Source organism: Furipterus horrens, unplaced genomic scaffold (genome assembly GCF_987537825.1).
Source record: "Furipterus horrens unplaced genomic scaffold, mFurHor1.1.pri manual_scaffold_3, whole genome shotgun sequence".
NCBI lineage: Eukaryota > Metazoa > Chordata > Mammalia > Chiroptera > Furipteridae > Furipterus > Furipterus horrens.
The window spans coordinates 72,943,411-72,968,188 of NW_028327173.1; the positions used below are offsets into that span (position 1 = coordinate 72,943,411).

General features: G+C 51.8%; 1 protein-coding gene across 1 annotated transcript in view; it reads left to right on the top strand.

The window, feature by feature from the left end:
• Positions 1–288: 288 nt before the first annotated feature.
• LOC150015320 (maestro heat-like repeat-containing protein family member 7) overlaps positions 289–24,778 on the top strand; it is a 31,241-nt gene continuing 6,751 nt past the window's right edge. Inside the window, exons 1-15 of the mRNA XM_090268289.1 lie at positions 289–326; positions 635–764; positions 2,557–2,652; positions 3,130–3,234; positions 3,461–3,596; positions 6,374–6,486; positions 6,828–7,004; positions 7,324–7,478; positions 9,622–9,760; positions 11,815–12,005; positions 16,683–16,820; positions 18,642–18,756; positions 22,794–22,934; positions 23,623–23,805; positions 24,416–24,574. Of these exons, the coding sequence (XP_090124415.1) occupies positions 304–326; positions 635–764; positions 2,557–2,652; positions 3,130–3,234; positions 3,461–3,596; positions 6,374–6,486; positions 6,828–7,004; positions 7,324–7,478; positions 9,622–9,760; positions 11,815–12,005; positions 16,683–16,820; positions 18,642–18,756; positions 22,794–22,934; positions 23,623–23,805; positions 24,416–24,574 (2,001 nt within the window). The 5' untranslated portion in view covers positions 289–303. The remainder of the gene's footprint in view (positions 327–634; positions 765–2,556; positions 2,653–3,129; positions 3,235–3,460; positions 3,597–6,373; positions 6,487–6,827; positions 7,005–7,323; positions 7,479–9,621; positions 9,761–11,814; positions 12,006–16,682; positions 16,821–18,641; positions 18,757–22,793; positions 22,935–23,622; positions 23,806–24,415; positions 24,575–24,778) is intronic.

Sequence of the window (24,778 nt, forward strand, 5' to 3'; positions counted from 1 at the left end):
CCCACCATGAGGCTTCAGAGACGCAGCTGGTTAGAACGTGGGGTATTTTGGTGACTTTGAACTGAGGCTCCAGACAGGTCTGAGCAGTGAACTGGCTCCCCCCGACTGGAGGCTGCCAGAGCGTGGAGGTGGGGAGTTCTGCCCAGGCTGAGGGGCTGCTGTAGCTGCTCCTGGAGGGGTAGCCGCAGCCGTGGTGGTCTGCAGCGGCCTGCTCCCCTCATCGGCCCTTCTGTGTGCCCTGCTCAGAGGCAGATCCAGGAGGAGCCACTGGATTCCCTCTCCAGCCCCGTCCGCCAGCAGGCCATGGAGACCCTGACGCAGCTGAGGTGTCCACAACCCCTCCCCGACCCCCATCTCCTCTTCTTCTTGCCATGGGCTCTGCCTCTGTCTTCTGGAGCCTCTCTGCTGTGCCCTAACCCCACTCCTGGGTCTTCTCCTCTCCCCGTGCCCAGTCCCTCCCAGGGCTGTCTGCCCTCCACACCCACTTCCCTCCTCCCCCCACCTCACCTCACCCTTCGTGGATCTGAATCTCAGGCCCACGCCTGGCACCCCGTCGAGGTAGCCTCGCCCCAGCCCTGCATTCATAGCTCCAGCCGCCCTCACTCTATGCCTTTGCTTTCTGTCTCCTCACCAGTCACAGCCATCCTGTGCTGGATCTTTGGGAAATGTCAGAGCTGGTGAACACGTGTGTGAAGAGTGTGTTCTCCCTGCCTTCTGTGCAGGCCATGCAGGAGAAAGATGAGGCCAAGGCTGAGACCGTACGGGTAAGCAGGGCCCTCCCCGGTGAGTCCTAGGGTGGTCCAGGGTCCTCAGAGTGAGGTACATGGTAGGACTCCCAGCAGGGAAAGGAAGGGTGCTTGCTCGAGTTGCAGGGCCTGGGGCAATGTGCTGACCCTCTCTTGGTGTGAGAGGGATGTTTGGTGAGTGAACGGATTTTTGGAATAGGGATCAGTCCCTCATCTGGAGGGTTCTATTGACTTCTGAGCCCTGTCCAGTGAGAGGCCGGTGGACAGGCATTGGCATGGCCAGAGGAGGTAGCCAGGATTGACAGGAGGCTGGTTGAGGGCTAGGTCACAAGGAAGAAAGACTGGCTGTGGCCCAGAGAAGCAGGACCTCAAGGAGCTCAAACACATGGAAACCTTTCAACCTCTGCAGTTGTCCTAGGAGGAGCGGTCAGAGGTTTCCTTTAGTGTAGGGTGCAGGGTCAGTGGGGGAAGTCAAGGGAGTGGTGTTTCAGCTCAGAGTAAAGCTCATTCATTCATTCATTCATTCATCCTTTCATTCATTGAATATTAATGGAGGGCCTACTAGAAGCACAGGGGTGGGATAGAGTAGGGGCAAGGGCAGGGGTGAGATAGACCTTATCAGAGAATTATGCAGTTAATGCAAAATTACAACACTGGTAAATGCTGCGAGCAAGCAGTACTGCTGCTATGAAGAGCCTGGAATGGAGGGGACCTGGCCTAGGTGGGCGGAGGTTCAGGATTCTTGGTGCTGGAGCTGCGAGGTTAAAGAAGAGCTTGTTAGCTGAAGGGAGTGGCACTGGCAGAAGGAAAAGCATGCCGGGCAGAGGGAACAGCCTGTGCAGAGGCCTGAGGATGGAGAGAACATGGCAACAGCAAGGATGACACTGAGGCGGTGTGGCTGGAGCCCAGGGTCGGGCGAGAGTGCTGAGAAGTGAGGCTGAGAGCTGTGGGGGCAGAGCATGTGGCGGTAAGAGGGCTCTGGGTCCCAGAGGTGGTGCCCTGAGATAAGACCCAGAGGAAGGGCGGGCAATCCTTGTTTGGGCCCAGGAAGACAGAGGCCCCCTTGTAGTAACAGGTCCAGCCAGCAGAGGTCAGCGCTGCACAGTGCCGGGCTGCAGATGAGAAGGACCGGGGGGCGTAGCTGGAGAGTGAGGTTTGCTTGGTGGTTGTGGTGCAACCCTGGTGTGAATGAACAGACTCAGGAAGCCTGGGCAACAACAATGTGAGAGGCAAACATGGGGAACTGGCAGGACAAGGGAAGGCGGAGGAGAGAGGGCCTTTCCAGAGTGGCTCAAACCCATAGCTCAGCCTTGTGTATGTGTAATGCCTGCACCTTCCTAAAACCCAGGCCTGTGGTGTGATTGACAGGGGAGGAGCCCGGGCGTGGAAGAAATGGCGGCCCTGAAGAGGCGACTTGGAAAACCTATTTAAGTCTAGGAGTAGCAAATTAAACAAAGGAGCAGAGCGCTTCCCTAGAGACAATAATAAAAGTTTACCTAGCTCTTAGAGTTCTGGAGCATTTTCCCACTCACCCTCTCATTTGTTGCTTACTTGGCCTATGGTAGATTCTTAGTGAATGTTGGGTGTCTGCTTCCTTCACTATAAGGTAAAAAGTGCAGGGATAATAACGACCAATTTGTGGATAAGGAAACTGTAACCCATGGAGGGGAAGTAATGTGTCCAGTATCATACGTTAAGTTAGTCTCGGGTGGGACCAAAGAGCAGCTTCCTGGGTCCACACAAGGGGTTGCCTGGGGTGAGGGTCTGCTCCAGAGGCCTGCTAGTAGCTTGGTCCTTCTCCTGTCTACAGACCCTTTACTGTCATACCTTGGAAGCCCTGCAGACACTGCTCAATGCTCTCTTTGTTGAGTGTCCCATCGCTGCTGGGCTGATGAGCATTTTGGAGGTGAGGGGACGGGGAGGAGGGGAAGGGTGGAGAAGAAAGGAGGATTGGCTTAGGAGGAGGGGGTGGTGGGGGCTGGACCCAGAAGGAGTGATTTGACTTCAGGACGTGATCTTGTGCCAGTGTTCTGCCTCCCTGTCCCAGACCCGTGCCTCTTCACTCTCTCCCTCCCCTCCATACTCCCATGGTAGCGGCCCCCGTATCTTTGCTCCGTTCATTCATGCCCCTGTCTTTTTCTTTGAGCCTCACGATTCTCCATCTTTCATCTCTCTCCTCATTGACCATCCTCCCTCTGGTCTTTCAGTCCTATTCTCAGCTTCTGGACCCCATGACTCCCTATGCTCTAAGAAGAAGAGAAGAACTGCGGGGAGTGGTCTTTATGCTCTCCCCAGAAGCTGATCAGTGAAGATTGGCCTGCCCACCCAGGCAGTAGGGGTGGCAGCCAGCCTGTAGCTCTGAGCCTTACCCTTGTCCTCACAGCCCCTGGGGCCCTGGATGAACTCTGGAAAGGCCCATGAACGAGCTCGTGCTGTGAGCAGCAATGTCTCCCTGTTGAAGTGCGCGCTTCTCACCGTGCCTTACTTTGTGAGTGGCCTCTGGGAGGTGGGGCGGGGGCCTCCTGGGGAGAATATTCCCAGTTCTGAGGGAGCCTGTGCACCTGTCCAACCTGTCCAGAGATTCCCAGGTGGCCCTTACCATCCTCAGAGGGCTCCGCTATCAGGGACAGACATTCCACCTCTTTTTACCATTTACTGTATAGCACTATTGAACCTTTAAGACTCAGTCCCTAAGATTATTACAACACAAATAGGTATGTTTCGGATCCACGGGCCTGGGGCTTGTGCTGGGAAGACTCGCCCTTTGCGTCGGGGATCCCGATGAGGATATTAGCCGGGAGGCTCTGGAGGGCATCGCCATCCTTTATACCATCCTGAACCTCCGAAAAGGTAAGTCTAGAGCACCTCTGAAGCAAAGCTTCTGAGCAGGCATTCAGCTAGGCACTTGACTAAGGCAGTAGCAAGGCACTGGTGGGAGATGGTGGAGACCAGCACAGGGTCTGATGGGGTATGCAGAGGTACAAAGAATTAGTCCCCACAGGACCAGGGACAAAGGCTATAAACAAACCTATTTTGATTGAAGCAATCCTTCTATCTAAGCTTTTCCTCATCCTTCCAAATTTAATCTGTGACTCTCCTTTTCACATTCCCATGGAACCATGTATACTCAGGCATGATAGCCCTAATCTCTTAGTTCCTGGTCTGTCTTCTCCACTAGACTATAATCTCACTTGAGGACAGGGCAAGGCTGTGTCTTGTTCACCGATGAACCCCCAAGGGCTAGCCATGGGCCAGGCACGTGGTGGGTGCTCAGTGAATATTTATGGAATGAATGAACAAAGAACAGATTCTATCTTAGAACCACAGTGGTTCAAACCTGTAAGTGGGGAACATTCCTGGGATGTTCTTCCAGGGAGCTAGTGTTGCAGCATGGGCTGACACAGGTGCCCAGAAGGCACTGCACCTAGAAGTGCACCATAACATCGATTACTTGTGTCCTTCTTTTTTCCACAGTCCCAACACTGCCTCAAACCAAGGGACCTTGGCATGTTGTTTAAACTGCCCTGGCTCTGGAGGCAGAGTGACCTAGGTACAAGACCTGGCTCTGGCCCTCCCTAGCTGTATGACTTCAGACAAGCACTTTCCTTGTCCAGGTCTAGATTTATTCATCTGTAGAAAAGGGTAAAATAGCATATAACTCGCAAGCTTTTTGAAAAATTAAATGAGATCATATATGGCACTTGTCAAATAGAGCTTTTTTTTTTTCTTTCTTAAAGACTTTATTTCCTTGTTTTTAGAGGCAGGGGAAGGGAAGGAGAAAGAGGGGGAGAGAAACATCAACATGTGGGTGCCTCTTGTGCACCCCTAACTGGGGACCTGGCCTGCAACCCAGGCATGCGCCCTGACTGGGCATTGAACCAGTGACCGTTTGGCTTGTAGGCCGGTGCACAATCCACTGAGCCACACCAGCCAGGGCAAGTTTTCTTTTCTCCATGCCTACAATGATGGTCTTATTAGTTTCAGGCCTTGGGATCTGTCTGGTGTCCCTGCTTTTCTTGACCTCTAACATTTGGGACAAAGATTTGGCCCCCGGACTATTTTTGCTGCTGCCCAGGAACCACTCAGACCTCCTGTGTAATGGGTAAAAGTGATATAAGTCATGTCAATAATCAGCCTTAACGTCAGGAATAGCATAAACCAAGTTAGTATTGCTAGATTTTGCAAATAAAAACACAGAACACTCATTTAAATGTGAATTTCAGATAAACAATGAATAATCTGATTGAAAGTATTATATATTTGAGAGATATTTTCACTAAAAATTATTTGTTTACCTGAAGTTCATATTTAAGTGGTTATCCTGTATTTTATCTGGCAAGCCTAGGCCAAATCCACTCTGTTAGATTCTGCAGGAGAAAAGTGGTTTGTCTGGACCCCCTGACCGTAGGAAGCAGCAAAGCTAGAATACAAAACGTGCGTTTGCCTGATTCCAGGTCCCAAGCTCCTTCCCTTTACAAAAAACCCACACACTTGGTTCATGTGGTCACTCCACCTGATGGACCTTTCTCATGCCCATGTCTTGCCTACACTGGGAGATCCAGGAAGGACCCAGGCCAGGCCATAGTAAGGGCTCATAAAATGCATCTGAAATGTGTTTCCTTCGGTAGAAAACAGAAACCATCATGTGCCAGATACTATTCTATGCCCTGGGACACAGCAGTGAAGAAATAAATATCAATTCAATTAATCAAATAATCCACCCTGTTGAACTTACCTTCTTGTTGTCAGTAGACAACAAAATAAAAAAGTAATACCTATAGTAAGTCAGATGATGATGAGTCCTAAAGAAAAAAGGAAGTGGAAAAGGGGAATTGGGAATGCCAGGAGCAGGGGGATTGCCGATTAAGAGGCATTGCCATACGCCTGCCGGAATGGCAAAAATGAAAGGGACGATGCCGCATGCTGGTGAAACCTGAGCCACTGGAGCTCTCGGGATCTGCGGTGGGAGCATCACTGGCCTCCACCGTGGAGAGCTGTTTGTCAGTATCCCCTGAAGCTGAATCTATGTCTACCCAAGGACACAGCAATTTCTCTCCTACTTATCTGCCTAGCAAATGTGTACATATAGTCAGCAAAAGACATGACTAGACATACTAGAGTGTTTATAGCAGCACTATGCACAATAGCTGGAACCAACCCAAATGTCCATCAGAGGTAGAACAGATACATAAATTGTAGTATATTCATACCATGGGAAACTGCGCAGCACTGAGGATGAATGGAGCAATGCTGCTTGCAACAGGGGCCATGAAGCTCACCCACATGATGTTGAGTGAAGGCCAGACATCAAGGATCGCATAATATATGAGTCCATTTGTAGAAGTCCAACAGTAAGGATATCTAATCTGTGGGCTGAGAAGTCGGAATAGTGGTTACCCCAGGGTAGGGGAGGGACAGAGTGGACTGAAAGAGGGCATGCGAGGGGCTTCTGGAGTGCTGATCACATTCTGTTTCTTGACCTAGGCGCCAGTTACGTGGATAGGTTGAGCATTTGAAAATCCATTTAGCTGGGTACCTATGATTTATGCACTTGCTACATCTATGTTTAACAAGAAGTTTTAGAGAAAGGGTGATCAGGCCTCACTGAGAAGGTCCTCTTTTTACAGGAGCCAGGGATGAGAACGAGATCATCAAAGTGGAACTGTATGAGAGCAACAAGCGTTTCCTGGGGCCCTACAACCCCGTCAGCCCACGCCAGAACATTCCGCGTGTGATCACGGTGACTGCTTGCTGCCTGCCAGCCCTGGGCCTTCCCGGGAATGGGGGAGAAGGGCAGCACCAGCCTGCCCAATGCCCTCCCCTCCTATCCCATCTTCCAGGAAGGCTTCCCTGACCACACGGGCCATCCTGAGTGCCCACGACCCCTCTGGTCTGAGCCACAGTGAGTGGGCTGAGTCACTCAGCTCTGAGGCCACGTCGCCTCTTGTTTTGCAGCTCCTCCCCAGAGATTGCGGGCTCTCCCTGCTGACCTCTGGGTGTGCTTGGCGGTGTTTATGCATCTGTGTATGGCTCATTCAGGGTCTGTCCATGTGTGCCAGCATCTCTGTGCCTTTGTTTCAGGAATTCAGAAGCTTCCTGGGGCCCGAGGAGGTAAAGGACCTGTTGCTAGCAGCCCTGGAAGGGCTGAAGGGTGCCTCGGAGGCTCAGGGGAAAGACTCAGGGGAGACGATGTGGCTGGCCTCAGAGGTGACACTCCGCTCAGTGCTGCAGTGGTACAAACACAGGACACGGGAAGTGGTAAGGCCCCTGGGAGTGGGGGCTGGGCTGGGAGACCCCACAGGGCCTGCTGGTCCCTCAGGTAAGGCAGGGGTGGTGGTGGCTGAGTTCAAGGCGAGGAAGAACTCACCCATCCAGTGTGGGGCAGTGGGGGTGGGCAGTGAAGACAAAGTAACTCGCTTTCAGGGAAGGAGCAGGCACTCTGCCCACTTCCCCATTTCTCTCCTGTGTGTCCCCTTCTATCCTCTCACTCCTTTCCTCCTCCGTCTCCCTGCCCCCACAACTCTCTTGGCCTCGCCATTGGCCCTCTGCGTGCTCATGGCTTCCCGCCATCCTCCAGATCCCAGAAATCACGGAGGCTGTCTACGTGCAGCTGAGCCACATCCAGGAGCCACAGGCCCGCAAGGTGGCCCTGCTGCCCGTCTCTCTCCTGGCCCGCTCCTTTATGACCAAGGTCGTGGACGCCCTGCTCCTGTGCCCTCTCCCACTAGACAGGTACCAAGGTGGGGGTTGGCCTCAGAGGGTTGAAGCAGCCCCCACGCTGGCCTGGGACTCTCCTTCTACCCAGAGGAATCCCTTGCCCTTTCTAGGTGGCCTCTCTTCTGTGATCTGTGGTACTACGACAACCATTAGGCACTTCCCAAACACTGCTAGCTGTCTTTGCTCAGCATTAATAGTGCAATAACCCCATTCTACAGATGAGGAAACTGAGGCTCAGGGGAAGTTTCTTACCCTAGGGATCCACCGAGCCAGCAACAAAATGAGGACCTGAACTCAGATCTGACCAACTCCAAGCCCAGAGCTCTATAATGATGCCATAGAAAGGAGGCCTGAGTGACAGTCCTTACTCAGCTTTCAGCTGCTGTGTGGTCTTGGGCAGCCTGCTTGTCCTCTCTGGGCTTCAGTTGTCCCCCACAGGCCAAAGGAAGAAATAATCCCTGCATTCCCACTCCATATGGGTGGTTGTGCCGAGTAATGCAGCCAGTTGTGCCGGGCCTGTGCAGGAGGGTGCACCGTGTCCTCAGCCTTCAGGGAGCAGGTGGTCTGATGGGCCGAGGGGACTGTGGCCAATGGTGAGCTCATGGCCAGGAGAGACCAGTGTGACTGGTGCAGCCTCCTGGCCCTGGAAATGCTCCCACACCTTTGAATGACTAAATCAAGGCAGAAAGCATGTGGTCCACATCTTAAGATGGTTGGTTGAGAGTGAAGGTAACAGAATTGTGCAGAGCTATGCAAATGGGGTGTGTCTCTAAGGAGAGTTGGTGTCATTCACAGAAGCCAAGGACATCAGTGGTGAGGGCTGGGGTGACACATATCTGTCCTCCCACCTGCAAGAATTTAAACCTTGTGACTGAACTGCCCACCAGAGGGTTTGCTTCTTGGAGCCACTAGACATGCAGACTCACAAGGCTGCGGAGGCCACACTTGAAATCAGAGTCACTCAGGATATAGGACAGGATGGCATCAGGGGCTCCTCTTTGCAGGAGACCTTGCAGCAGGCCATGAAGCTGGCCAGGCGGAGCAGGAACAAAATTCAAGGAGGCCCTTGCTCTCAGGTGACATGCCTGCCTGCACTTGTGTGAGCCTGAGAGTGAGGGACTCCTTACGTTTTGTGCCCTGGATGCTTCACTTCCCTTACCCCAGCCTTGGCCCTGGTTCCAAGAGTTGGTCTCGTGGGTCTCAGGCGGAAGGTGCGGGAGCTGCCTTAGCTTAAGTGGCTCAGGCCACACGGGAACTAGCATTTCTTCTAACAACTCTATAGACTTGGCTTCCAGGGTCCCCACAGGGACAAGCCCAGTCGCCCCAGGAAGCTCAATGCTACAATGTCCCCATCGGTTCTTATAGCTAATTTATAGTTCCTCCCAGCTCAGATGCAATTTACCAGTTGGGTCACTTTTACCATAAACAATGTTACCTAGCAACATAGTTGACATACTGTCTTTATCAGGTTTCCAGGGGAACAGAGCTGGAAAGTTAATGGGAGGCTCACGTGTTCCTGCAGAAGGTAGAAAGGGCTGGGTTAACCCTATAGCTCACCGGCCCATCGGAATGCCCGCAGGCCGGTGCCGCCTGGCGCAGGTGCCTTCCCCTGCCTGGGGTACTGCCTCCTAAGGGACAGGGGCGTGGGCTTCTTGATATCATGTGACAGATGCAGGGTCCAGGCCCCAAAGGGCTCCTTGGCCTAGGGGAAGGAGCACAGGCTTTGGGACACCAGACCCGGTCACTTCTTGATGATGCAACTCATGAGCTGTGTTGTCTTATACTGGTGATTGCACGTCTCTGAGCCTCAACTCTCCATGTCTAAAATGGCAATAACAACCCACCTTGAGGGTCATTGTGAGAATTCAGTGACCCTGAATGTCTTAAATGTCTTTTCGTATCTGTATCCCCAGAGATATGCTCAGTGCCTGGACGATAGCAGATGATCGATATTTGCTGAAGTAATAAATTGTCTGTAAAGCACCTGGCATAATACCTGGGAAATAGGGTTTTGTATCGGTGTTAGCCCCCTGCCTCATAGGGAGTGTTTTCTGGACCATTCCAGGAATTTGCTAGCATGCCCATGGGTACCAGTGGGAAGCTGGGTTGCCCCAGCTTGGGCCTGGTCCCCATAACTATCTTACCCCCAACCTCCCAGCAATGGAGCAGAGATGTGGAGGCAGCTGATACTGCACAAGCCCAGCCGTCATGTCAAAAAGGTCCTGAACCTGCTCCTGATCATCCTGAAGGAGGAGCCTGTCACCAAGAAGGGCAGGGCCTCCAGCGAGCCGCTAGCGGTGAGACCTGTCTGCCTGCCCCTTTTCTTCTCCTCCCCCCTCCTGCTGGACTCAACCCGCCCAGCTTCTAGGGTGCTGCTCTGCGAGCAGCTAGTTGTGTGGCCTTGGGTAAGTGTCTGTCTGTCTGCTCTTGATTGTGATCCATCGATGGCTGCTACTTACAGTTACGTCAGTGGCCTGGAATAGTAAACGTCTAACATTTACCTGGCACAGAGCAGATATTCAAGAAAGTTCAACTGATACATTTAACAATTCTTTACTGAGCACATGTAAGTTCTGGAGACTCAGCAGAGAGCAAGACATTCTGAGGGAGGGAAGCAAATAAGCAAAGATATGGGGAATGGAGGAGTGGGTGGTATTATCCTTTACAGAGGGAGGTCCTCCTGTTCAGGAACAGTCTGCGTCTTGCCCAAGGTCACACAGCCATTGAGTGGTGGTGGCAGGACTCAAACCCAGATCCCGTGCTTCCCCATCGGATCCCTCTGCCTCTCTCTCCCAGCATCGAGCTCTGTGGATCAGGCACCCCGTGCCCTCCCTGATTTCGGCATTTAATTCACTCCTCCCATGTATTCTCCAGTCACTCATCCATGCGTCTTGCTGAACAAGCATAGTTTGAGCATAGATACGGCGTGGGCAGATTTTTACCTTGTGGCATTAATACACCATTTGAGCAAGATTAAGCCAAGAGCAGAGCCTTATGCACATCACCAGAGGCTTTTCTCTACACCGCAGACTGTTTTCTTTGAATGAAGTATTAGTTTTGGGCTGCTGACAAGTGGAAAGGCTTTGAGTCCAAGAGACTCTCTTAGCTCTGCCACTGCCTCTCTGTGTAACCTTGGCCAGTCACTTCCCCTTCCTTAGCATTCCTAGTAAGATCTGTAAAATGAGTAGTAATAACTCCTGCCTCTCTGTCTCTACCTGTTGAGAAGAGTGAGATAGTGGACGCATGAAAGGGTTTCCTAAGCCGTGAATTACAAATAAGGGCTGTTTATTGTTCTCCTCCAGCCCACATTATGTCATTTATTTCCATGGGAACAAGTCATGGGCTCTTTCACTTCACAATTAAATGGGCCAGCTGCATGGTGGCGCAGATTTCAATCATTCCTTTAGGAAGCAGTCTCCCTTCTCCTTCAGTCACTTCTCACCACAGCTGTGGGGCTGGCTGGACGAGGCCCAGTAACCTCACCTTATGGAGGATGAGTCTGAGGCTCAAAGGGGGGCAGGGAGCGGTGGAGCCAGAAAGAGCCATCAGGTCTTGTGACCCCAACCCATCACTGCCTGCTCCCTGCCCCCACATTGTCCTGCAAGTTAGGGAGGACTCAGTGGGCCAGGTGTGAGGGGTGGGCCCAGGCCAGGACCAGAGTGAATGTAGGTGGGGAAGTTGGAGGGGGGCAGCGGTGAGTGCAAATTTGGTCCTTGGGAACCTGGTGGGACAAATGCCAACGAAGCCAAATTCCCAGGGCTTGGGAGGGTTGGTGTCGGGGGAGGTGTGTGAGGCAGGTTGTCATGGAGTTCAGAACAGGTCCTTCCTGGCTCCTGCTCCAGGCTGTGGCTTGTTTCTTTTAGCTGCTGGCCACATGGGGAGGCAGTGAGGGCAGTCCACCTTAATGGCCCAAAAGTAAAGGGTCAGCTGGGGAAGCACGGTCTGTGTGTCTGTGGTACAAAAGAGGAAGAGGAAGGGCACGCTCCAGCCATATCTGAAATCCTAGGTTTAAGACTCAGCCCTGCACCCCAGGGGCTAGGTGACCCTTGGGCAAGCCCCATCACCCCTCTGCTCTTGTCCCCTCACTGGCACAGTGGGATCAAGACCACCACCATGATCTTCCAGGGGTGTGTCAACATCAAAGAGGCAGGCTTTTGTTATAGCTCCAGAACAGGGCTCACCCACAAAGCCAGGAGTGGGAGTCAGGATTCGGGGAGATCTGGGCTTTCCCAGGCCACGCCAGAGTAGAGCAAAGATCCAGGTCTGACCTCCTAGAGAAGCAGTCCATCCCCTGCCAGCAATGCTGAGACAGTGGGCCAGGACTTCCCACACGCCTCTTCTCTGCCCCCAGGCAGCCAGCGGCCTGTGTGAGCTCCTGTCCGTCAACAGCTGCCTGGACCATGTGAGGCGCATCTATCCCCAGCTGCTCCTGGCCTTGCTCGTTCAGGTCCATTACCACATCGGCCTCAACCTGTCTGGCCTCGTGGGTTCCCACAAGGACGCCAAGAAGGATGCACAGCTGTCTGCCTTCGTACCTGTGCGGTATGCTCCTGCTGTTCTTGGCTCAGGGAGGGCCCCCCCCCCCCCCCAAGGGCCCTTCTGAAAGTCTTTAGGGCAATCGGTAAATAGAAATCAGCTGTGAGACTGGAAGAGAAAACAGAACCACACTTCTATGAGAGGCAATCATTTGTTCAGCAACTATTTGTGAGCCCTTGCTGTGTGTCAGACTCTGCTTAGTGCTGGGCTGCGGGAGAGAATCGGCCCTCCCCAGGGGGGTTTTATCTAAGGCCTGAACATCCGGTTTTAAATGATTAATTGGAGTAGGTAATATATGCACATGGTAAAAATCTCAAAAGATATTTTCTTCACCCAGTCACCCTCCCCAGAAGGACAGAGTTCTTTTATGACCTTTCAGAGGTGGTGTGTACAAAGATAAGCACACATTTATTTCTCTGTTTTTCTACCAATGGAACTGTGACCCTTACGCAGTTACACATTTTTGCTTTTAGCATATATTATGTCTTGGAGATAATTACATATAGTGCCACCCATCATTTTTCACAGCTGCATAATATTTCCATGTAAAAAAATTAATTTCAATATTAATTTCAATGTACCGTAATTTATTTTACCAGAGTCCTCTTCGTTTAGGCACTTTGAAGCCCTTTGTGATTACAAACAATGCTGCAGTGAGTTTGCTTGTCCACATGTCTGTATGTGCACACATGCGATCGTATGTATAGGAGGAATTCCTGACAGCAGGGTGGCTGCAGCAAAGAAGGTCTCTGCATCTAAATAGTCAGGTGGAATAGGAATGTGTGGGGAAAAGAGTTCCTGACCAGTGATGTGATGGAAGAGGAATTGCAATATATCCTAAAGCACCGAACTTGCCAAATAGCCTCCAACAAGGGCACCGCCACCAGTGGTGTATGAGTGTCTGTCTCCTCGCATTTTGCCAGCACAATACTGTATAAAACATTTTCATCTCAGCCAGTCTGAGAACTGGGGAACAAAAGGTACAGTAGTCCCTCTCTATATCGCAGTTCGCTTATCGCAGTCTCACTGCACCGCGGAATTAAAAAATATATATATTTAATTATTTATCGCGGATTTTTCGCTATATCGCGGGATTTTGCGGTACTGTATACGTATGGTGTTAAAGTTACGTAGATTTAAGAGTGTAGAATAAATGTAAGGTTCCTACTTCACGGGGGGGGGGTCTAGAACATAATACCTGCGATAAGTGAGAGAATACTGTATTTTGCTGCATTTTTAGTTTGTGTTTCTCTTATCGTGAGTGGGGTTGAGGTTGAGATGCTATTTGTGTTTTCTGTGAGTCACTTGTTCTTGTCCTTTGTCCAATTTTATACAAAACTGTTGGGAATTTTCCTTAATTATTTGTAGAAGTGCTTTATATATTAAGGACACGGCTCTTTGTCATTTATATTCTAGTTTGTTACATGACTGGCAACTATTTTATTGTTTATTTATTTTTTTGTTTGTTTGTTTTTGCCACTGAGAAATTTTAAATGTATGTAGACCAGTTTGTTAGCTTTTTCCTTTTTGGCTTCTCTTGCGTGTTATGCTCACAGAGGTGCACTTTGAGGGGCACAGGGCAAGCAGTTTTGCAGCTGGGCTTGGATTTGAGTCATGCTTCCACCACTTTGTGGTTTGCACTTTAGGGAAACTACCTTAACGTCTTGGTGGCTTGTTCCTTTGCCTATAAAATGGGGTAAGGGATTTCTACCCCCTAGGTGTGTTGTAAGGACTAAATAGGATGGCATCACAGCGGGACACTGGCACTCACTCCCCTGGTGCTCACAGGTGCTGCCATGAGGGTGTCACCCCTGACTCAGAAAGCTGGTGGCTGGAGGGAAAACAAAACCAGAGGAAAGTGGAGGGGGCAGTGGAGGAGGAAGAAGAGGAACACATCGTGGAAAAGTCCTGGGCTGCCGAGTGAAGGTGCAAACTCCTGACATGGAGGGCTTCAATCTGTTGATGCTTGCACCAGGGAGCTGGAAGAGAGCCTGAGCGTCCACCCTCACCTCTGCCTCGCAGGAGGCAGCATCTGAGACAGAAAACCAGAGGTGGGCAAGTGCCACGCTGAAGGGGACCAGAAAAGCCACAAGGTGGTACCTGGGTGGAGAGGGCTGCATGGCGGGTCCCACCTGGAACCTCCAAGTGTGACCTTATTTGGAAAAAGAGTCTTTGAAGATAATTGAGGAGCTTGAGATGACATCATCCTGGATGAGCCAGGTGGGTCCTAAATGCAGCAATAAGTGTTGTTATACGAAGAGGAAAAGACGCACACGGAGGAGAAGGCCACGTGAAGAGAGGCAGAGACCGGAGAGCCGCAGCCACAAGCCAAGGAACGCCATGAGTCACCGGAAGCAGGCGGAGGCCGGGACGGGTCCTCTCCTCGACCCTCAGAGGGAGCAGGGCCCTGCTGGCAACTGGATCTGGGACTTCTGGCGTCCAGAATGGAGAGAGAATAAATTTCTGTTGTTTTAAGCCACCAATTATGTGGCCGTTGGTTGGGGCAGCCCGAGGAAACTAGGCACCGGGACGTGGAAGTCAAGTGGGTCGTGGGTGTTCCAGGCCCCGGTGAAGGAAAGGAAAAGCTCTAAGGAGATGGCTAAGTGCACAGAGACTGTCACAGCCTCCCGTGAGGAGAGGTGGGTGGAGGCAATGAGTGTGGGCCCCAGCTCTGTCACACGGACTTGGGTTTGAAGGGAGTGGGGGCGTCCTGCCGGACCGGACACCATAGATAGAGCTTGACAGTGCATCCCGTGCAGTTCAGCTTCCATGCTGTGCAGCAGCCTCGGGCTCTGAAGCAGCTGGTGTTGGATCCTTGCTCCCTGCCCGCTTCCCACCCCCCATCTCAGTGCAGGGACAGGGTAACACTGGCTCCATTTGCTGGGAAAAGCCAAGAACCTTCCAGGAAGGTGAAGCCCGCTGAGTTGGTGTTTGGGGAGCCAAAGGAAATGCACCCCCTACCCCGCAGCTTTCTCCCAACAGTGTACCTCTGCCTTTTTACAAAGCAGCACAGGGCCTTCTTTGAGCTTTTCCAGGTGTCTCTTCGGGAGTGAGGTGGGAGGAAGGGTGATGGAGAAGGTCATTTTTGTTAAACTTTGGAGCCTTATTGAGAAAGTGGTGAAGTGGGAGAAGACAAACTATGAATGATGTAGCTCTGTGTTTGGAAGCTTTGGCCTAAATCTACATTCTTTGTGGGCTGCACAGATGAGGTCAGGGGTCTGCTGTGACTGTCTGAAACCTCTTAAGTCACATTCTTCCCTGTTGAGCTTCTGAGCCCTGAGCTCAATGCTGTCACCAAACCAGTTAGCGAGAGGTGACCAACTGCCACCGGACATGGAGACATATAACAGAGAGCACACGCAGGTGGTTTGTTCTGTTTTAGTTAAAGGTGCTGCTAATACTGGAACTGGAAGGTATAACCTTCCTTCTCTAAACAAAATGCATAAATCTCAGCTTAGCCAGTGCTGGGAGTTTCAGGGGCAGAGGGAGGACAGTGGATGGGAGAGTTGGGGAGGGTGAGCCCTCGGCTGTTAGGGTGAACAACATCTGGGGCCTACCCCACTCCATCCCCTCGTGTGTGTGTGTGTGTGTGTGTATGCATGTGTGTGCATGTATGCATATGTGTGTGTGTGTGTAACTTTAAACTCTTAATGGCATGACTGGTGAAGGACTGTCCCCGACAGCACATGTTTCAAAGAATCCGCACAAAGATTGCATGACTTGAATTTCTACACTGGACTCATATTCATTACAAAACCCCAAAGAGAAAAACTCAGAGCAAATTCCTGAACATCACCTGAGTTCCAAAATGCTTTGATGCCTTGTCCTGGATCCTGAGAACCACCAGCCCTGAGCATCAGCTGAACTATGCCCACAAAACCGTGTCTTAAACGCTTAAAGCAAGGGTTTGGCTTTCTGGAAAACTGTGTTTAAATGTAAACTTTATTCCACACATTGTCGGTTTTTATTTTACTAAAGGCTCATACACACACTCACAGATCTACACACGTGCATGTCCGCACACACACACATATACAATATATACCCATGAGCAGCCGGGGCCGTGCATGCAGGCGGATGACAGCCCCTGGCGGAGCCCTCCTCCTGTTCCCTCGTACCGGGGCTCCTCAGGCTCACCCAGGGCCTTCAAAGCACAGACCGGCGTCCCAGCCTGATAGTCGCCGGGTGGTGCAGGCTCCCCAGGGACTTTTGTTGTGCACCTAGACTTGGGACTCACTCCTTAAGTGTCCTGAGCGAATGAAGGACTCAGGGTTGGACAGGAGACTGTGTCTGAAGGAGCAGAAAGGACTGTCCCATGGAGCTCCCCCCGCCATGGGCTTGATGGGGGTGGAGGGCAAGCTTGAGGCAGGACCTGGGAGGCGGGAGGCTCCAATCCGACCTCTCCGTTCAGTAAAGAAACTCAGGGAAAAGGGAGGGTAAAGCAGCAGCTCCAAAGAGAGGGACATCTTGCTTCTGTTTACACTCTTGTCCTCAAAGCTAATAATTGTTTGTAAAAAAGCCACTTTTTGTGGATACACTGGACACCACTAGCTAATGATTAGCATGACAGAGAGGAGCTTGTCTGGCCAGATGGGAGCTGATGGTGGGAGAGTCCTGGGTGGAGGGCGGCCCAGCCTGCTGGGAGCGGGGTGACATGAGGTCTCAGCCCCCTTATCTTGGCAGTTGGGTGGTCAAAGTGGTGAAAACCCTGCTGCTGAAGATGGGCTGCTCGTCCGAGGCCACCTTTCTGGATGACCAGGGCGGCTGGGAGCTCATGGGACAAGCGGAGAACCACCACCGAGGAGTGTCCCTGCTGGCTAGGTGAGGCCAGGGGCCCCCAAGGCAGGGGTTGGAGGGAGGGGAGGGACCTCAGCGTCTTCAGACAGACTTGGGTTTGCAGGCCTCTGGGCAAAACCCTTCCCTCAGTCCATCACCTCTCCTCTAAAACCAGCAGATCCCGTCTGCCTTGGTGGGTAGACAACACAGATGTGAACGACGGTGCACGCTCTTCAGAGCAAACCGGGTATCACAGGACCTGGCAACCACAGAGCACTTGGGTTGTTTACAAAGCACCTTCCCTCACAGCATCATGAATTTAATACCCCCAGTGCTACAGAAATGATGGGATGGCTGAGAGGGTCAGAGTGTGGCCTTGGAGGTGGTCTGCCTGCGTCTGAATGCCCGCTTGCTGCGTCCCATCTGTGTGACCCAGGGCAAGTTACATCCCTGTCCATGTCTCGGCTTTCCCTTTAGTCATAAGGAAATAATAATAGGACCCACAGCCAAGATTTGGGGTGAGGATTAAGTAAAGAATTTGGCACGGCCCCTGGCATATGGTCAGAGCTCAGACACACAGGTTAGCTCTTACTATCGTTATGCTGCCTGGTGGGGCAGGAATTACTGATGCAGAGGAGGATGCCAGAGAGGGACAGTTGTGTCCCAAAGGTCACAGAGCCTGGAAGTGGCCAAGCTGGGAAATGACCTGCTGACCCCAAATGGGGCTCTTTCCTGCAACCACACACAGCCTCCCATGGAGTCAGGAGAGGACAGACACCTTGATTTTAAAGATGTGAGTCCTGCAGGAATGCCTGCCTCAGCCCTGCACCAAGTGCCCAGGATGGGGTCTCCTTGGGGTCTCAGGATACAAGCACATTTATTGAGCACTTACTATGCTTGAGGCACCGTGCAAAGAGCTGTATGTATGTGAATTATTCCATTTAATTCTCACCGTGACCGATGAAATAGTACTACTGTTATCCCAGTGTTACCAAAGAGGAAACCAAGGCACAGAGAAGTTAAGTGACTTGCCAAAGTCACACAGCTAGTGGTGGGGCCAGGATTTGAGCCCGAGCTGCCTTACTCCAGTCTCTGTGCACAACTGCCACACTTCCTGGGTTCGCTGATAATGGAGCATAGTGCAGTGGTCCCCAGACTTTAGCAAGCAGGGCTTGTGGAAACACCGATTGCTGGGCCCCACTCTCAGGGTTTCTGATTCAGTCGGTCTGGGATGGGGGCCCGAGAATGTGAATTTTTGACACGTTTCCAGGGATGCTGATACTGCTGATCAAGGGGCCACGTTTTGAGAACCACTGACTTGGTACAACGAACAAGGCAGCTGGAGTGGGGGGCCCTGGGCTGGGGTGCCAGCTGTGCCATTTTTCCGGTTCTGTGATCCTGAGCAGGTTACACTTGAAGCCCCTGTCCCCTTATTTATGAAAATGGGAATAATAATGGTAATCTGCTCGAGGCTTAATGGGGACGATCAAATGCAATAACACTGTGAAAGCACCTGGCTGCTGCCGGGCGCTTAGTGAGCGGGTCCTCACACCCTCTCCTTCCGGCCTCCTCCTCCTGGGGTGGTCCTGTTCAGTGGGCAGTCTGAAGCCAGGCTGTCTTACTGATTTGCCCTGTGCTGTTGGGCAAGCCACATTCCTACTCTAAGCCTCAGTTTCCCCATCTGTAAAACAAAATAGTTAAACTAGATGGCCTCCGAGGTCCTGTCCAGGTGGGAAATCCTGGGAATGCAGAAGCCCAGGTGACCCTGTCTTGTCCATGGTTTCCAGTGTCTCGGCCAGACTCCCACACAGCAGGCCTCCCTGGGGCCAGAGAGCCTGAGGGACTGCTCCCCTTCCCCACCTGCAGGGCCATGGTGCACTGCTCCTGCCGGGACCTGGGCCGCATCCTCTACCTGCTCATCCCGCTCCTGGAGCGAGGCGACGAGAAGCACAAGATCACCGCCACCGCCTTCTTAGTGGAGGTACCAATGGGGCACTGCGTGCACGGTGGGGCTGCTCCCAGGCCTTCCCCTGAGCATAGGCTTCAGTTCACATTAGTGGTCTTTTCTCCTGCGCAAATAGTACTTAACAATTGACAGTCTGTGGTGAGCATGATTTCTCTTGAATAGGAAGAGCTCCTTCTTCCCTCCCTTTTCTCCTCCTCTCTCCACTCCTTCACCCCATTCCACTCTTCTCAGACCCCTTCTGTTCCCCAGGCAACCGCTATCCTTTGCTGGGCATTTCTGTGTGCCAAGCACCAGATTGGAGGTATAAACATACGTTTGATTCTGGCCTGCCCTCAATGAATCCGTGGTGCCACAAAGGAGCGAGGGGACATCCCCATTATAACATGGGGTGCTGTAGAGTGATGTGTGCTATGATGGGGATCATCAGGGAGGGCTTCCTTGAGCAAGTGACATCTAAGCTGAGTGAGTGTGTGTGTGGGTACTAGGAGGGGGTTGCTGGGGAAAGATGAGTCAGGACATGGCTAGGGTCAGACCCAGAAGGGGAGACTGACTTATAATAATAGAACACGTACTGAGCACTTACTATCTTCCAGGCACATTCTAGGAGCCTTACACATACCGATTCATGTAATCCTCACATAATCTGATGGTGCAGATACCATTCTATCTCCCATTTCAGAGGAATAAACAGGCACAGATTTAAATAACTTTCCTAAGGCCATGCAGCCTGTAAGTGGCAGATCCGGAATTCAAACACAGACATCTGAGCTCTTAGAACACTGTGTGTATGTGTGTGTATGTGTGCGCGCGTATGTGCGCGTGTGGTAAAATACACATGGGGCAAAAGTAGGTTTACACTTGTGAGTACATTATTTTTGTATTATTATTTATTAATTATTGTATTATTTTCCATACCAACAGCTGTAAGCCTACTTTTGCCCCACCATGTATATCACAAAACTTGCTACTTTTATAATTTTAACTGCACAGCACAGTGGCTTTAAGTGCATTCGTAGTGTTGTGCAGCCATCACCACCATCATCTCCCGAACTTTTTCATCTTCCTTCCCAAACTGAAACTTCCCATCCCCCCTCTCCTGGCCCCTGGAACCACCTTCTACTTCCTGTCTCTGTGAATCTGCCTTTTCTAGGTTTTGGATAAGTGAAATCTACACTATCTGCCTTATTATACTTATCATAAGGTTTTTTAGATTCACCCATGTTGTAGAATTTCATTCCTTTTTAAGGCTAAATCATATTTCGTAGTATGTATATACCATGTTTTGTTTATCCATTCATCAGTTGACGGACACTTGCAAAACCCACTCTCTTAACCTACCCCTGTGTGCCTCTTTTGACCTGCTGATTGCCATGGAGTGGGTCAGGGCTATCACTGGGGTCTGTACAGTGGGGCTCAGATGCAGGAGGCTCAGTTAAGGAAGGCTTCCTGGAGGAGGTGCCATCTGAGACAGGCCTTGACAGGTGAGCAAAGTCTGCCAGGTGGACAGGAGGCAGCATGGCATTCCAGGTACTCCTTGCATATTTTCCGCCTCTGCAGAAGTCCTCTTCTGGACTGTGAGTCTGCAGAACAGGGGCCATGCATTGCAGCCCCAGACCCAGTCCTCAGAGGGCTCCCAGATGGGGAGATTGAATAGAGAAGTGAGGGTCAGAGTGGACACTTTGCCTGGCTTTGCAGGCACCAGCAGAACATCACCTCCAGGATGATAAGCATGGGTCTTACTTCTAATTTTCCGCATGGTTCTGGTGTGGAAAGGGAAAATGCCATTTCTTGAGGGCCTACTATGTCCCAAACCCTGTGCTGACTGCTTTCATTTGTTAGTTACCCTTCTAATCTGCACAGCAGTGCTGCAAAGGAAGACTTGTGAGGCTCAAGTTTAGGGGCATTTTTCCAGGTCACGCACCTCAGGGAGTCCAGAGAGCTTCAGACCACGTCTCCATGACTGGCTCTTCTATTGCAATCGGCCTTAGTCTTAAGTGGCTGCTGCACAGTTTCTTCAGGGAGGGCGTGGGAAGTTGGACCTTGCCAGATCTCGGGGGATGCTCTTGTGTTCACCACTCTAGACTTAATCTTCCCCAGCATTCGCCTGGAACCCTGAGCAGTGGCCCTTCCTCCAGGAGCAAGGGTCCTCCCCTAGGCTCTCCTACTTCCCAGAAGAGGTGGTGGTCTGCTCCTGGCCAGAGCCAGGCCTGCTGCATACACTCTGGAACTTTGATGAGGCTCAGATGTTCCTCCCTGGCTCCCCAGGCCCCTGTGCTGTGGGTGTCGTGTGTGTACTTGCTTCTACCAATGGCCAGGGAACTCCTCTAGGGAGCTTTGTGACCTTGGGTGAGTCACGGAACCTGCCTGTGCCTCGGTTTCCGCACCTGTAATGTGGGGATAATGAACTGCCCATCTCATAGGGTTTCGATGAGGATTCAGTGAGTTTACATCCAGCACTCAGAACAGTTCCAGGACACAGGAAGTGCTCTCTGTGAGTCAGCTCTGTTGCTATTATTACCATCATCATCATCTTTACTCTTTCCTGTATTTCTAGTGCCCAGCACAGAACCTGGTGCATAGCAGGCCTGAGTATCCTGTATGGATGGGTAGGAGCCCCTCTCCCCAGCTCTCTCTTCTCATTATACAGACACACGGTCTCACTAGTCTCAGTAGATATAGGGCAGGGTAACAGGTAGGAGAAGTGTTTATGAGGACAACTAGGCAGAAATTGAAGACCGGTGGTTGTGGTGGGTGGGGAGGGTGAGGAGGGAAAGGAAGGAGATGAGAGTGATGTGTGGTTTGGGGCTGGGAAAAGAATTGGGGGGGTGGCGGTTGCTAACCCTGCAATGGGGACACAGGAGGAAGGGCAATTCTAATGAGGAAAGGAACCAAATTTCATGTTTCAGGCAACAAGTGTCCCCTAAGCATATATGCCACACCACAGCTGTCTCAAAGGGACCCAAAGGAGAAACACTTGTTTGTGTCCTCAAGGAAACCCACAATGGGAGAGGGCAGGCAGACACATTAACAGAGGGGAGCCCTAAGGTCTCCATGTTCAGGGCCCTAGGGGGCCCAGAGAAGGGAGCCAGCAGCCGAGGTGAGTCTTGGGGGCACCGTCAGACGTGGCTTCTCAGGGGCTGAGTTCTAGATGGAGTCATGCAAAGTAAGCAGGGGCTAGAGTGGAGGTGGCTGCTGTGGCAGAAGGGCATCCTGTCCACCCTAAAGGGACAAAACAGTCTGGGTCATTCCATGAATGGTGCGCAGCTTGTTTAGAAGCTGGTTTATAGCAAGTGGGGCTAGAGGGCAGGCAGGCATGAATGGGGCCCCAGAGCAATTAGGGTTGATGGAGGAAGGCAATGGGGGAGAATGGGGGCTCAGCTGGGTAGTGACATGTTCAGCTCTGACATGAGGTGCTGGACATCTGGTGGAGGTGTGCGGTGAACTGTTGGTTTTCCAAATTGGAAGCTCCAGATGGAGGCTGAGCTGGAGGCACAGACTTAGGAGTTATTTACCCGGGGACAGCAGTTAAGATTCTGAGAATGGGGGGCTCACTGGGAAGAGTGGGCAGAAAGGACAGGGCGCAGGGCCGTCACCACTGAGTGCTGGGTGGAGACAGAGGACCAGTGGCTCTCACCAACCAAACCTGGACTGTCCAATACGGTTGCCACCAGCCACATGGGACCTAGTTGACCCTTGTAATGCAGTCTGAATTGAAATGTGTCCGGAGTATAAAATTCACACCAAGTTTCAGTGTGAAATATATCAATAAGTTTTATATTGATTACATGCTGAAATGATACTAGTTTGGATATACTGGGTTAAATAAGATGTATTAGTAAAGTTAATGTTTCCTATTTCTTTTCACTCTTTTAATGTGGCTATTAGGAAATTTAGGCCTGTACACGTGGCTTGCATTGGACGGTGCTGACTGGGCAGTAATTGTTTGTGCCCCACACCCGGCCCCTGGTCATCCGGCCTGTGCTACCAGTGCATGGGACCCAGAGGGCTGCCTATCCCCTCCGTCCAGGGAGTAATCACTGTTTCTCCCTTAGCTCCTCCAGATGGAGCAGGTGCAGCAGATTCCTGAGGAATACTCTTTGGGGCGGATGGCGGAAGGCCTGAACCACCGCGATCCCATCATGAAGATTCTGTCCATCCGAGGCCTGGCCACCCTGGCCCGCAAGACTGGAAAGGTAAGCCGAGGGCAGAGGAAAGCCCAGCCCAGCTGGACTCTGGGTTGGAGGAAGGACGGAGCTGGCTGTCATCGACTTTCAGGTGCCGATGGCTGGAATCAGAATCGGAGCCTGCTTCTGTCCGTGCCTCAGCTGCTCCATCTGTAAAATAGATATCCCTTAATAATTCCCTAAATACTTCATTTGTTTTGAAGTAGTTTGTAATCCAGAGTTTTCACAATGTCCCTAAAAGCAGCGTGTGTGAGAGGGGCTGGGGATGGCAGTAATTATTCCTGCTTTACAGATTAGAAAACCAAGGCTAGGATTGTTGGGACATCATTAGCATTTCTTAAAGTGCTTTGTTTTTTCTACCAAGCACTGTTACAGCTCATGATATATATATATATATATATATATATCAGGTGAAATGGCAAGATGTAGACTCTAAAGCTAACTGATAATTATACAAAGAAGGGAGTAGACAGCCAAGGGCTTCGGGTATTCAGGCCAGGAAGGAGTCAGCAGGGCCAAAGAAGGCTCTGGGGACAGCAAGAGCTTGAGTGAGGGTGTCCCAGGCCGGCGGGATGGCAGAAGCAAAGGCCTGGAAGTGAGCCTTGTTGCACTGAGTTCTTCTCGGTGAAGCAGAGGCTGGGTCTCCCACCTGTTAGCCCAAGTAGGAGGCCCCATCCCAAATGCTCCTGCCCCACAGACCACCAAGGTGCAGGCTCTTCTGCCCTTCATGGTGAAGGCTCTGAAGAATGTGGATGGGCTGCTGTTGATGGAGGCATGCGAAAACCTCAAGACCATCTTCAAGGGGCTGGACCGCAGGAAACTGAATGACAGCTCAGCCTATGTGGAGCTGCTGCAGATCCTGCTGCCACACTTCAGTGATGTAAGGGACCCCCTTGGGTGTGGGTGGGAGGGGTGGGAGTTGGCTATAGAGGATGGTTCTTTACTGCCCGGCAGGTTGCAATACCTCCATGGCCCACTGGCACCTGGGCAGTGCCAAGTGGGCAGGGCCAAGTCAGCCCAGGGGAAGGGGTACCTCATTCATCATTCCAACTTGTCTGCATCTTTTTGTAATAGGTTTGCATAGAGAAAGGTCCTTTTCTAATTGGCTCGCATGGAGGGAGCTCTTCTTTTATAATCAAGTCTCCCAGTGACTTGCTTCATTGCTATTGGTCCACCTGCAGGTGGTGCATTTCTTATTGGTCCAGGCAGAGGGCTCATTTTCCCACTTGACTCTAAGACATGTTTTGGGTGAGCAGGAGGCCCAGCTGGGAAGAGCAGGAGGAGCTCCAGACCTGGGCTCCAGCAGGGAGACACTGGCCCCAGCTCAGGCCCACCAGGGGGCTCTGCTGTTCTCTGTCTCTGTGCCTCCTGTGCCTGGAGGGCCGCTCAGAATGAGTGGAAGGAAGGCCGGGGTGTGTCCCTGTGAGGCGCAGAGGCCCAGGCTGCCTCCTGGAGGAGGGAGCATGCCTGAGCCTCCACGTCTCTCCCAGTCAGGAGAAGATGTGCGCTCCTCCTGCATCAAGTTGTACGGCAAGGTGGTCCAGAAGCTGCGGTCGTTGCCCCGCACCCCTGCCGTGGAGGAACAGCTGATCAGCACCTTGGTTCCCCTGCTGCTGACCATGCAAGAGGGCAACGCCAAGGTGGGCCCGGTGAGTGTGCGCAGGCCCCTGGCCCTGCGGGCGCCTCTCCCTTTATGGAAACTGATCCGGAGTCACTAACCACTATGGTGAGAAGTCTGTTTTCCGAAAGCACCTGTGTCAGGATTCCTCTTCCAAACACCAGCTGCGCTTGTCCACTTCAAATGGGAATTGATTTTCCAAAGTGCCGTTTCACACGACTTTCTTCTGGAACAT